Source organism: Chiloscyllium punctatum, chromosome 8 (assembly GCF_047496795.1).
Source record: "Chiloscyllium punctatum isolate Juve2018m chromosome 8, sChiPun1.3, whole genome shotgun sequence".
Lineage (NCBI taxonomy): Eukaryota > Metazoa > Chordata > Chondrichthyes > Orectolobiformes > Hemiscylliidae > Chiloscyllium > Chiloscyllium punctatum.
In genome coordinates, this window is record NC_092746.1 from 56,662,788 (window position 1) to 56,675,001 (window position 12,214).

Here is a 12,214-nt window from a genome sequence, read left to right on the forward strand (position 1 = left end):
CCTTCCACCCTTCACCTTAAATTTATGTTCCCTTGTAACACTCTGTTGTACCCGGGGAAAAAGTTTCTGACTGTCTACTCTATCTATTCCTCTGATCATCTTATAAACCTCTATCAAGTCACCCTTCATCCTTCGCCGTTTCAACGAGAAAAGGCCGAGAACTCTCAACCTATCCACGTACGACCTATTCTCCATTCCAGGCAACATCCTGGTAAATCTTCTCTGCACCCTCTCCAAAGCTTCCACATCTTTCCTAAAGTGAGGCAACCAGAACTGCACACAGTACTCCAACTGTGGCCTAACCAAAGTCCTGTACAGCTGCAACATCACTTCACAACTCTTGAATTCAATCCCTCTGCTAATGAACGATAATACTCCATAGCCCTTCTTACAAACTCTATCCACCTGAGTGGCAACTTTCAAAGATCTATGTACATAGACCCAAGATCCCTCTGTTCCTCCACCTGACTAAGAACCCTACCATTAACCCTGTATTCTGCATTCTTATTTGTTCTTCCAAAATGGACAACCTCACACTTGGCAGGGTTGAACTCCATCTGCCACTCATCAGCCAAGCACTGCATCATATCTAAATCCCTTTGCAAATGACAACAGCCCTCCTCACTGTCCACAACTCCACCTATCTTCGTATCATCTGCAAATTTACTGACCCACCCTTCGACTCCCTCATCTAAGTCATTAATAAAAATTACAAACAGCAGAGGACCCAGAACTGATCCCTGCGGAACTCCACTTGTAACTGGGCTCCAGGCTGAATATTTACCATCTACCACCACTCTCTGACTTCGACCGGTTAGCCAGTTTTCTATCCAATTGGCCAAATTTCCCTCTATCCCATGCCTCCTGACTTTCCGCATAAGCCTACCATGGGGAACCTTATCAAATGCCTTACTAAAATCCATGTACACTACATCCACTGCTCTACCCTCATCCACATGCTTGGTCACCTCCTCGAAGAATTCAATAAGACTTGTAAGGCAAGACCTACCCTTCACAAATCCGTGCTGGCTGTCCCTAATCAAGCAGTGTCTTTCCAGATACTCATAAATCCTATCCCTCAGTACCCTTTCCATTACTTTGCCGACCACAGAAGAAAGACTAACTGGCCTGTAATTCCCGGGGTTATCCCTATTCCCTTTTTTGAACAGGGGCACAACATTCGCTACTCTCCAGTCCCCTGGTACCACCCCCGTTGCCAGTGAAGACGAGAAGATTCACTGCAATTTCCTCTCTTGCTTCCCACATAATCCTAGGATATATCCCGTCAGGCCCAGGGGACTTGTCTATCCTCAAGTTGTTCAAAATGTCCAACACATCTTCCTTCCTAACAAATATCTCTTCTTGCTTAACAGTCCGTTTCACACTCTCCTCTTCAACAATACGGTCCCTCTTGTTCGTAAATATTGAAGAGAATTACTTGTTCAAGACCTCTCCTATCTCTTCCGACTCAATACACAGTCTCCCACTACTGTCCTTGATCGGACCTACGCTCGTTCTCGTCATTCTCAGGTTTCTCACATCCTTGATCCTATCCGCCAAGGATTTTTCATGCCCTCTCTTAGCTCTCCTAATCCCTTTCTTCAGGTCCCTTCTGGCTATCCTGTATCCCTCCACTGCTCTGTCTGAACTCTGTTTCTTCAACCTTATGTAAGCCTCCTTCTTCCTCTTTACTAGACATTCAACCTCCCTCGTCAACCAAGGCTCCCTCACATGACCATTTCTTTCCTGCCTGATAGGTACATACATATCAAGGACACGCCGTATCTGCTCCTTGAAAAAGTTCCACATTTCCACCACATCCTTCCCTGACAGCCTATGCTCCCAACATATGCTCCTCAAATCCTGTCTTACAGCATCGTAATTTTCCTTCCCCCAATTGTAAAATCTACCTTGTTGTGCGCACCTATCTCTCTCCATAACCAAGGTGAAAGTCACAGAATTGTGGTCACCATCACCAAAATGTTCACCCACTAACAAGCCCACCACTTGTCCTGGTTCATTACCGAGTACCAAATCCAATATGGCCTCCCCTCTGGTTGGACAATCTACATACTGCGTTAGAAAAGCTTCCTGGACACCGCAGTTCCTGGACTGCACAAACACCGTCCCATCCAATCTACTTGATCTAAAGAGCTTCCAATCAATATTTGGCAAGTTGAAGTCGCCCATGACTACGACCCTGTGGCTTCTGCACCTTTCCAAAATCTGTTTCCCAACATCTCTGCTGCTATTGGGGGGCCTATAGTAAACACCCAACAAGGTGTCTGCACCTTTCCTATTTCTGACTTCAGCCCATACTACCTCCAGAGGCAGATCCCCCTCAAACTTCCTTTCTGCAGCCGTTATACCATTTCTAATTAGCAATGCCACCCCCCCTCCTTTTTTACCACCCTCCCTAATCTTACTGAAACATCTGTAACCAGGAACCTCCAACAGCCATTCCTGTCCCTCATCTATCCACGTTTCCGTGATGGCCACAACATCGTAGTCCCAGGTACCGATCCACGCCTTAAGTTCACCCACCTTATTTCTGATACTCCTTGCGTTGAAGTATACGCACTTGAGCCCATCTCTGTGTCCACAAGTAGTCCCTGTCAGTGCTACCTTCTCCACAGCCTCCCTACAGTCTTGGGCATCCTGACACACAGCTAGCTTACTTGCTGGACTACAAGTCCGGATCCCATCCCCTTGCCAAATTAGTTTAAACCCCCCCCCGAAACTTTTGAAACTTTCAAAAATGCACTTCAGTGAAAAAGATTAAAAATTCAGGAGAGGACAGAAGAGAATCAAAATGTTTTAAAGAAAGAAGATGACCTACCACGGGTGTAGAGAAATGGGATAGTAATGTTTTTCTTTGTTGAGGAATCCGATAGTTCTGGTACAACAGGATGCCATACTACAGAAAAGAAACAAATGTTAACTTAAAACAGCAATGATAAATTTTACAAAGAGAAAGCTGGGATTACATGGTGACTCCATATCTATTTTCTAATGAAGAGATTTAATTAAATTTAGGTGTGCAATTCTTAGAGATTCAAATGCATGTTTATACCTGTATTGTGAATCCCACCAGATTGTATACTGCTACTTGCATTCATGCACATGCCAAATGGAGGCAGATCATGATGTCAATCAGCATGCAATGCTGTTTTGATGTCAGTGTTAACATTTTGAAGCTCAAGCTAATGATTTCCCTTCATCATGCATAAAAGTGATTAAATAGCAAGGAAGATCCCCACCACTGCTGTCTAAATGGATCATTAACTACATACAGAAGTTACTTCTCAACCTCAGCGGACTGTTGGTGTGATCATGAAAGTATGTGACACTTGCAAAAGTTCTTTAAAGTAATGTTAACAGTGTGATGTCATAATGCTGAAGGACTTGATGCTAAATTCTGGCTAACTTAGCTGCTGTCAGACACTGGTGCAGCGGGAGGCATAACTTCTTGAATACCGAAGGACTGGGAGAATGACCAGAGTACAGGGAGAGCAACACCAGCTACTACTGATGGGGAAGAGGATGGTGACATGGATTCTCAAAAGCAAGCTGTATCCATCCAAAAAAAAAACTGAAGAATTTTCTGAATTTCAGTAAGTAAGTGTGCTTGAAATATCTGTATTTCAGACAGGATGTCTTCACTGAAATATGCAACTTTCTGTGGCAAAGAAATGGCAACAACTCACAGTTTGTCACACGGCTTGCAAAAGAAAAGTTAGCAATGCTTTGTATTCAAAGACAGTAGATTGCATTTCATGCTTATTTTGTCAGGGAACAACAGCTGATGAAGGGTCACTAGACTCAATACTTTAATTCTGATTTTCTCTCCGGACGCTGCCAGACCTGTTGAGTTTCTCCAGCACTCTTTATTTATGTAATAGAGTATATAAATGGTTTCACTTGACTTTTAGAGTTCCCCAGATGATTTTATGCATCAACTGTATGCACATCCTTTTGTGAATGCCCTGCATCAATCAAGATACACCACCACCAGTAAGAAATTCACTGCCTCAACATCCATTCAGTGTACAACCATGCACACCAAAGTATCCAGGTCAACTTTGGTAACCTGGCAGACATCCCAATACTTTGATTGTGCACAATCCATTGTGCCATTTGCAAATGAGTTACCATGCCAAATTCGGGGCATGGCAACAAGGTTTATCCACTTACTACTCCATGTACCTGAACATAGCATGATTATTGTGAAAGCCATGCACTATGCAAAAGAATGGCACCAAATGGTCTACTATACAATATACAACTTCTTCATAAGGATGCAGCCCTTGCCACCAGCTAACTGGCCAGCAGCTGATGAGAATGAAGATGAAAGGAGGAATCAACCTAGAAAGCCAAATTTTATCTGGGTTATCCTTGAACATCTCATCCAATTTGATATGAGCGTATGCAACGTAAGAACTGTGTTATCAATAGTCCCAAGCCTTATCTTATATAAATAACTCATCCAACTCTGATTCCAGTGAACACAATCCCAATCCCTCATTGTCCCAGGCCATACCTTTCCTCTAATTGACCATTTGCCTATCGGCTTAGCCACAATTCAAAAATAAAAAACCTAACATAAATATACCAAAACAAATAATGCCACAATATACACAAATGCTAATTTATCACCTTTGTACATATCCTTTGCGGCAGTTCTCCTTGTACCTAATTTGGTGCTCCTGTGTGGTATTAACCTGGTGACTTAAACATGGCTAATGAAAGACTTTTAGTTGAGGAAACTGAATATGGTCTTCGTAGATGTTTCAAGTAACTCTGTACCTAGATGGTCCAAGACTAGACTTGGCAACTGACGCAACAGCTAGTCGACAGAAAACAGCAAAGCTTTGGGCAGAGTGACAGTGGTAAGGATAGGAATGCTAGAAAGGGCAACAGATGTGTCCTCCGTTGAGCTAATGTCATCCCTCTGGAGTAGAGTTCTTGTTGGTGAGACTACTGGGATAGTGTGACATCTCTGATGCTCCTCTGAACATTGGTACTTGTAACAGTAGTCTGTGCTTATATGGCACACTGGAGTTTTAGCACGCAATATAGAAAGCTGACTTTGCATGACTGAAATCTTAACTTTAGCTATCACTGAAACACTGATATATCAAGTGGCTTCAGTTACAATATAGTTTTTGAGATAGTAAAGTGGGAAAGCACAATGGTTAAAAAATGGAATGGTCAGGAGGGGATTGCTGTGGATGGAAGCAAGAGAGGCATGAAAACTTCTCTGGTTTCAGCCCTATGCCCTGCCACTGCCTTAACCAGAGTCACTCAAATCAAAATAAGGACATACAGCTCTGCCTGTTGATTGCAGGTTGAGCAATTCTATTTCTCATTGCAAGACAGGAAAGTAATTTATTAACTGTGGTGAAACTTGACAGCTAATGCAGTTGGTTTGGTTGAACAGTTGTCAGTGTGCCCAGGTTGCAAATTACAAGTGATAACAAGGGTGTGGGTTTTTTTCTTATTTATTTTGGGATGTGGGCATCGCTATCTGGCCAGTTTCTCTTGCCTGTTCCTTGTTGCCCGAGAGAAGGTGGTGGTGACGTGCCTTCTTGAACCGCTGCAGTCCACCTGCTGTGGGTTGACCCACAATGCAATTAGACAGGGCAGTCCATGATTTTAACTCAGTGACAGTGAAAGAATGCCAATATATTTCCAAGTTAGATGGTGAGTGGCTTGCAGGGGAACTTGAAGGTGGTAGCGTTCTCATGTATCTGCGGCCCTTGTCCTTCTAGATGAAAGTGGTCACAGGTTCGGCAGGTACTGTCTGAGGATCAAAGGAGATGTTCTGCTGTGCATTTTGCAGATAGTAAACACTGTTGCTGAGCACTGGTGATGGAGGGAATAGATGCTTGTAGATGCAGTGCCAATAAAGCAAGCTGCTTTGTCCTGGATGCTATCAAGCTTTTTGAGTGTTTTTGGAGCTGTACTCATCCAAGCAAGTGAAGAGTATTCCAGCACACTCCTGACCTGTGCCTTGCAGATGATGGACATGCACTGGGGAGTCAGAACAGGAATTACATGCTGCAGTATTCCTAGCCTCTGACCTGCTCTTGTAGCGAATCCAGTTGAGTTGGGTAAGCCCAAAGGTGTTGATAGTGGGGGGAGGGGGGGGGGGGGGGGGGGGGGGGTTCAGTAACTGTAATACCATTGAATCAAGGGCTGAAGGTTAGATGATCTTTTATTGGTGATAGTCATAGCCTGGCATTTGTGGTGCAAATGTTCATTGTCATTTGATATTATCCAGATCTTGTGGCATTTGAACATGGCTGCTTAAGTATCTGAAGAGTTATGAATGGTACTGACCATTGTGTAATCAGCTGGGAATATCCCCACTTCTGACCATATGATGGAGGGAATGGCATTGATGAAGCAGTTGAAGATAGTTGGGCCGAGGACACTTCTCTGAGGAACTCCTGCACAGATGCCCTGGAGCTAAGATAACTGACCTCCAGGAACTACAAGCATCTTATGTGCCAGGTATGACTCCAACCAGCAGAGATTTTGTCCCCAATACCTATTGAATCCAGTTTTGCTCGGAGTCCCCGATGCCCACACTCGATCAAATGCAGCGTTGGTGTCGCTCTCACCTCACCTCTGGAATTCAGCAATTTTGTCCATGTTTGAACCAAGGCTATAATTAGGTCAGGAGCTGAGTGGCACTGGTGGAACCCAAATTGGGCACCATTGAGCAGGTTATTGGTGAGCAGGTGTTAATTGATAACACTATTGATGGCATGTTCCATAGCTTTACTCATGATCGAGTGTAGAATGCTGGGGTGGTAGAAAGCATCCCTGGGAAACCTTCCATATTATTAGGTTGATGCCAGTGTTGTAACTGTACTAGAAGGGCTTGGCTAGGGGAGAATAAGTTCCCCTTCAGCCTTATCTTTTGCATTGATGTGCTGGACCCTTTCAAAATTGAGGATGGGGAGCACAAATCTTTAGTACTTTTGCTGGAATGTTGTCAGGGCCCATAATCCTTGCAGTGTCTGTCGTCGCCAATGGTTTCTTGAAATCACATGAACTGAATTGAATTGGCTGAAGACAGGCATCTGTAACTTTGGGGAACACTGGTGAAGGCTGAGATGAATCCTCTGCTCAACACTTGTGGCTGAAGATTGCGGTGAGTGCTTCAGTCTTATCTTTTGTACTGATGTACTGGGCCCTTTCATCATTCAGGATGTGGATATTTGTGGAGCCTCTGCCTTCAGTAAGTTGTTTAATTGTCCATATCACCATTCACAACTGGATGTGGCAGGATTGTAGAGCTTAAATCTGATCCATTGGCTGTGGGATTGCTTAGCTCTGTCCATTACTTGCTGCTTATGCTGTTTGGTATGCAAGTATTCCCACTGGGTAGCTTCACCAGGTTGACACCATATTTTCAGGTAAGCCAAGTTCTGCTCCTGTCGTGCCCTTCTGCACTCTTTACTGAACTGGCTTAAATGGGGTTTATGCCAGGCCATGAAGTTGCAGATTGTGCTGGAGTACAATTCTGCTGCTGCTGAAGGCTCACAGCACTTCTTTGATGCCCAGTATTGAGTTGCAAGATCTGTTTGAAGTCTATCCTATTTCACATGGTGATTATGCCAAACAACATGATGGAACTTATTCTCAACGTGAAGTCAGGACTTCGTCGCCACGAGGACTGTGGGGTGGTCACTCTTACTAATACAGTCATGCATCTGCAGCCAGCATTTGATTTCATTTATTGCAGTCACATGTAAGTAAGTACAGTAGGAAGTTGTATTTTGTGAGCAGTATAGGCGGATCACAGCATACAAGGACATACAGATCACATGGTGCTTAAATAGAATCAGGCAGACAAGCAGACTGGTAAGGATGAGGTCAAGTATATTTTTCCCTCACCATCTGCTGCAGACCCAGTCAAGCAGCTTTGTCATAGAGTCAGAGAGATGTACAGCATGGAAACAGACCCTTCAGTCCAACCCGTCCATGCCGAACAGACATCCCAACCCAAATCTAATCCCACCTGCCAGCACCCAGCCCATATCCCTCTAAACCCTTCCTATTCATATACCCATTCAAATGCTTTTAAATGTTGCAATTGTACCAGCCTCCACCACATCCTCTGGCAGCTCATTCCATACACGTACCACACTCTGCGTGAAAGTTTCCCCTTAGGTCTCCTTTATATCTTTCCCTCTCACCCTAAACCTATCCCCTCTAGTTCTGGACTCCCTGACCCTAGGGAAAAGACTTTGTCTATTTACCCTATCCATGCCCCTCATAATTTTGTAAACCTCTATAAGGTCACCCCTCAGCCTCCGAAGCTCCAGAGAAAACAGCCCCAGGCTGCTCAGCCTCTCTCTGTAGCTCAGTTCCTCCAACCCTGGCAACTATCCTTGTAAATCTTTTCTGAACCCTTTCAAATTTCATAACATCTTTCCGATAGGAAGGAGACCAGAATTGCATGCAATAGTCCAACAGTGGCCTAACCAGTGTCCTGTACAGCCGCAACATGACCTCCCAACTCCTGTACTGAAAATGTGTTGCTAGAAAAGCGCAGCAGGTCAGGCAGCATCCAAGGAGCAGGGGAATCAACGTTTCGGGCCTGAGCCCTTCTTCAGCAATTCCTGAAGAATGCTGCCTGACCTTTTGCACTTTTCCAGCAGCACATTTTCAGCTCTGATCTCCAGCATCTGCAGTCCTCACTTTCTCCCAACTCCTGTACTCAATACTCTGACCAATAAAAGGAAAGCATACCAAACACCTTCTTCACTATCCTATCTACCTGCGACTCCACTTTCAAGGAGCAATGAACCTGCACTCCAAGGTCTCTTTGTTCAGCAACACTCCCTAGGACCTTACCATTACGTGTATAAGTCCTGCTAAGATTTGCTTTCCCAAAATGCAGCACCTCGCATTTATGTGAATTAAACTCCATCTGCCACTCCTCAGACCATTGGCCCATCTGGTCCAGACCCTGTTGTAATCTGAGGTAACCCTCTTCACTGACCACTACACCTCCAATTTTGGTGTCATCTGCAAACTTACTAACTGTACCTCTTATGCTTGCATCCAAATAATTTATGCAAATGACAAAAAGTAGAGGGCCCAGCACCGATCCTTGTGACACTCCACTGGTCAGAGGCTTCCAGTCTGAAAAACAACCGTCCTCCAGCACCTTCCTCTGACTTCTACCTTTGAGCCAGTTCTGTATCCAAATGGCTAGTTCTCCCTGTATTCCATGAGGTCTAACCTTGCTAATCAGTCTCCCATGGGGAATCTTGTCAAGCGCCTTACCGAAGTCCATATAGATAACATCTACTGCTCTGCCCTCATCAATCTCTTTGTTACTTCTTCAAAAAACTCAATCAAGTTTGTGAGACATGATTTCCCACGCACAAAGCCATGTTGACTATCCCTAATCAGTCCTTGCCTTTCCCAAAACATGTACACCCTGTCCCTCAGGATTCCCTCCAACAACTTGCCCACCACCGAGGTCAGGCTCACCGGTCTATAGTTCCCTTGCCTGTCTTTACTGCCCTTCTTAAACAGTGGCACCACATTTGCCAACCTTCAGTCTCCAGCTCCTCACCTGTGACTATCGATGATACAAATATCTCAGCAAGAGGCCCAGCAATCACTTCTCTAGCTTCCCACAGAGTTCTTGGGTACACCTGATCAGGTCCTGGGGATTTATCCACCTTTAACCGTTTGAAGACATCCAGCACTTCCTCCTCTGTAATCTGGACATTTTGCAAGATGTCATCACCTATTTCCCTACAGTCTATATCTTCCATATCCTTTTCCACAGTAAATACTGATGCAAATTATTCATTTAGTATCTCCCCATTTTCTGTGGCTCCACACAAAGGCTGCCTTGCTGATCTTTGAGGGGCCCTATTCTCTCCCTAGTTACCCTTTTGTCCTTAATATATTTGTAAAAACCTTTGGATTCTCCTTAATTCTATTTGCCAAAGCTATCTCATGCCCCCGTTTTGCCCTCCTGATTTCCCTCTTAAGTATACTCCTACTTTCTTTATACTTGTCTAAGGATTCACGCGATCTATCCTGTCTATACCTGACATATGCTTCCTTCTCTTTCTTAACGAAACCCTCAATTTCTTTAGTCATCCAGCATTCCCTATACCTACCAGCCTTCCCTTTCACCCTGACAGGAATATACTTTCTCTGGATTCTTGTTATCTCATTTCAGAAGGCTTCCCATTTTCCAGCCGTCCCTTTACCTACGAACATCTGCCTCCAATCAGCTTTCGAAAGTTCTTGCCTAATACCGTCAAAATTGACCTTTCTCCAATTTAGGACTTCAACTTTTAGATCTGATCTATCCTTTTCCATCACTATTTTAAAACAAATAGAATTATGGTTGCTGACCCCAAAGTGCTCCCCCAGTGACACCTCAGTCACCCGCCCTGCCTTATTTTCCAAGAGTAGGTCAAGTTTTGCACCTTCTCTAGTAGGTACATTCACATACTGAATCAGAAAATTGTCTTGTACACACTTAAGAAATTCCTCTCCATCCTTTAGGCTCTGACCAGCTCAATCAGCAGTACTGCTGCCAAGCCACTCTTGGTGGTGGACACTGCATTCTAGCACCCAGAGTACATTTTTGTCCCCTTGCCATCCTTTGTTGTTTCTTCGAGACTTTGTCGCAATTGATATAACTGAGTGGCTGTCTATGCCAATTCAGAGGACAATTGAGAGTCACTCACATTGCTTGGCATGTGCAGTTACTTGTAGGCCAGACCAGGTGAGGATGGCAAATTTTGTTCCTTGAAGGACATTAGTGAACCAGAATTTTCCAACAATTGACAATGGTTTCACGGTCATCAGTAGATTCTTAATTCCAGATTTTTTTATTGAATTCAAATTCCACCACTGCCATGGCAGAATTTGAACCCAGGTTCCCAGAACAAGAGCTGAGTTTCTGTATTTTTAGACTAACGATAATATCACTGGACCATTGTCTTCTCTGTGAAACTTTTAATGCAAGGTATGAGCCCTGAGGCTAGTAACACCCATGTTGGAATCTGGCATTTGAAGATAGATTGACTGATCTTGTCCACTGATGTAAGGACACTGAACTTTGTATGACATTGCATCTAAGACATTAGAATGCGAATTCTAGCATTGGTCATCATGCCTGGATGATACAGAGTTTGTCCAGAGGCTCTCTTACTGCCCGTAGACCAAGCATAGTTGCTGCTTTTCTCAGCCCCTTCTTGAACAAGGCTACCAAGTGCAGTGATGGAAAATCTTGAAGCCTCATTCCTTTCATCTACTGTCATTCTTCTGCCCTTACCAGTTCAGAATCGCTGTTAGGATAACTTCCTAGACTTGCTTGAGCCACTGTGCACTTGGTGGTACAGGTTGGTTTTAACTGATACTAGCCTCTCATGATTTGGGGTCCCCTGTTTAGAGCAATTAGCTGCTCAAAATTGTAATTAGCACAAGTTACATTCTGCTACTATAAAATCGTATTAACTAGCAGGCAGTGAAAATAGTTGTGCAGTCTGCATCAGAAGCAATGGCTGCCGGTTAATTCTACATCATTTTTTTGGGGGAGATATCAATTTTAAGCCACAAAGAAAAATGTCAAAAATTGCAAGATACAATCAAATTTTGTAATGTCATTAGCACAACAGAAGACTAGTAAAGTAGAAATCATTTAGAAGAAACAAAACATTTTGATAAGGATATGGAAATAAATTATTTATATTTACAGCTACAAAAGAATACCTTGAGGAGCCGAAAGGCTGTCATCCAACATGTTCTGCTCTGCTCATCTTCTGCACAGAATAGTCGAAGGTCCTTTGTTTCATTCCTCATTTTTATGGGCTGGATTGGATAAGGAAACAGCAGTCATATATACTATTACTTCTGACAGAATATGATGTTTTCCCCCATGAACTGTGATGCAGTTTTCGTTGCTCAAAACAAATTTACAGACTAATTGCATCTCTTCTAAAAAACTGGGTTAAATATGATACTTATACACAGAATTTAAAGCATTTGATAAGTAAAGCAACTCACTAAACAAAATGGCAAGAGGAATCTGGTGGGGAGAACAATTTAACGCAGTGTGAAAGAAGGATTTAATGGCTGTAAAACAAAGGGTAACAGTAAATTACAGATAAATAATGGTAAAAAATTAGATCTAAAGGACTTCTCTTTTAAGGAAATTGCG

General features: G+C 43.5%; 1 protein-coding gene across 6 annotated transcripts in view; it reads right to left on the reverse strand.

Moving 5' to 3' along the window:
- Positions 1–12,214, reverse strand: part of grb10b (growth factor receptor-bound protein 10b) — a 184,299-nt gene that overhangs the window by 17,720 nt on the left and 154,365 nt on the right. For all 6 annotated transcript variants that reach the window (XM_072575629.1, XM_072575631.1, XM_072575630.1 and 3 more), the window contains 2 exons: positions 11,767–11,865; positions 2,840–2,917 (listed from right to left, as the gene is read on the reverse strand). In XM_072575629.1, the coding sequence (XP_072431730.1) occupies positions 2,840–2,917; positions 11,767–11,865 (177 nt within the window). The remainder of the gene's footprint in view (positions 1–2,839; positions 2,918–11,766; positions 11,866–12,214) is intronic.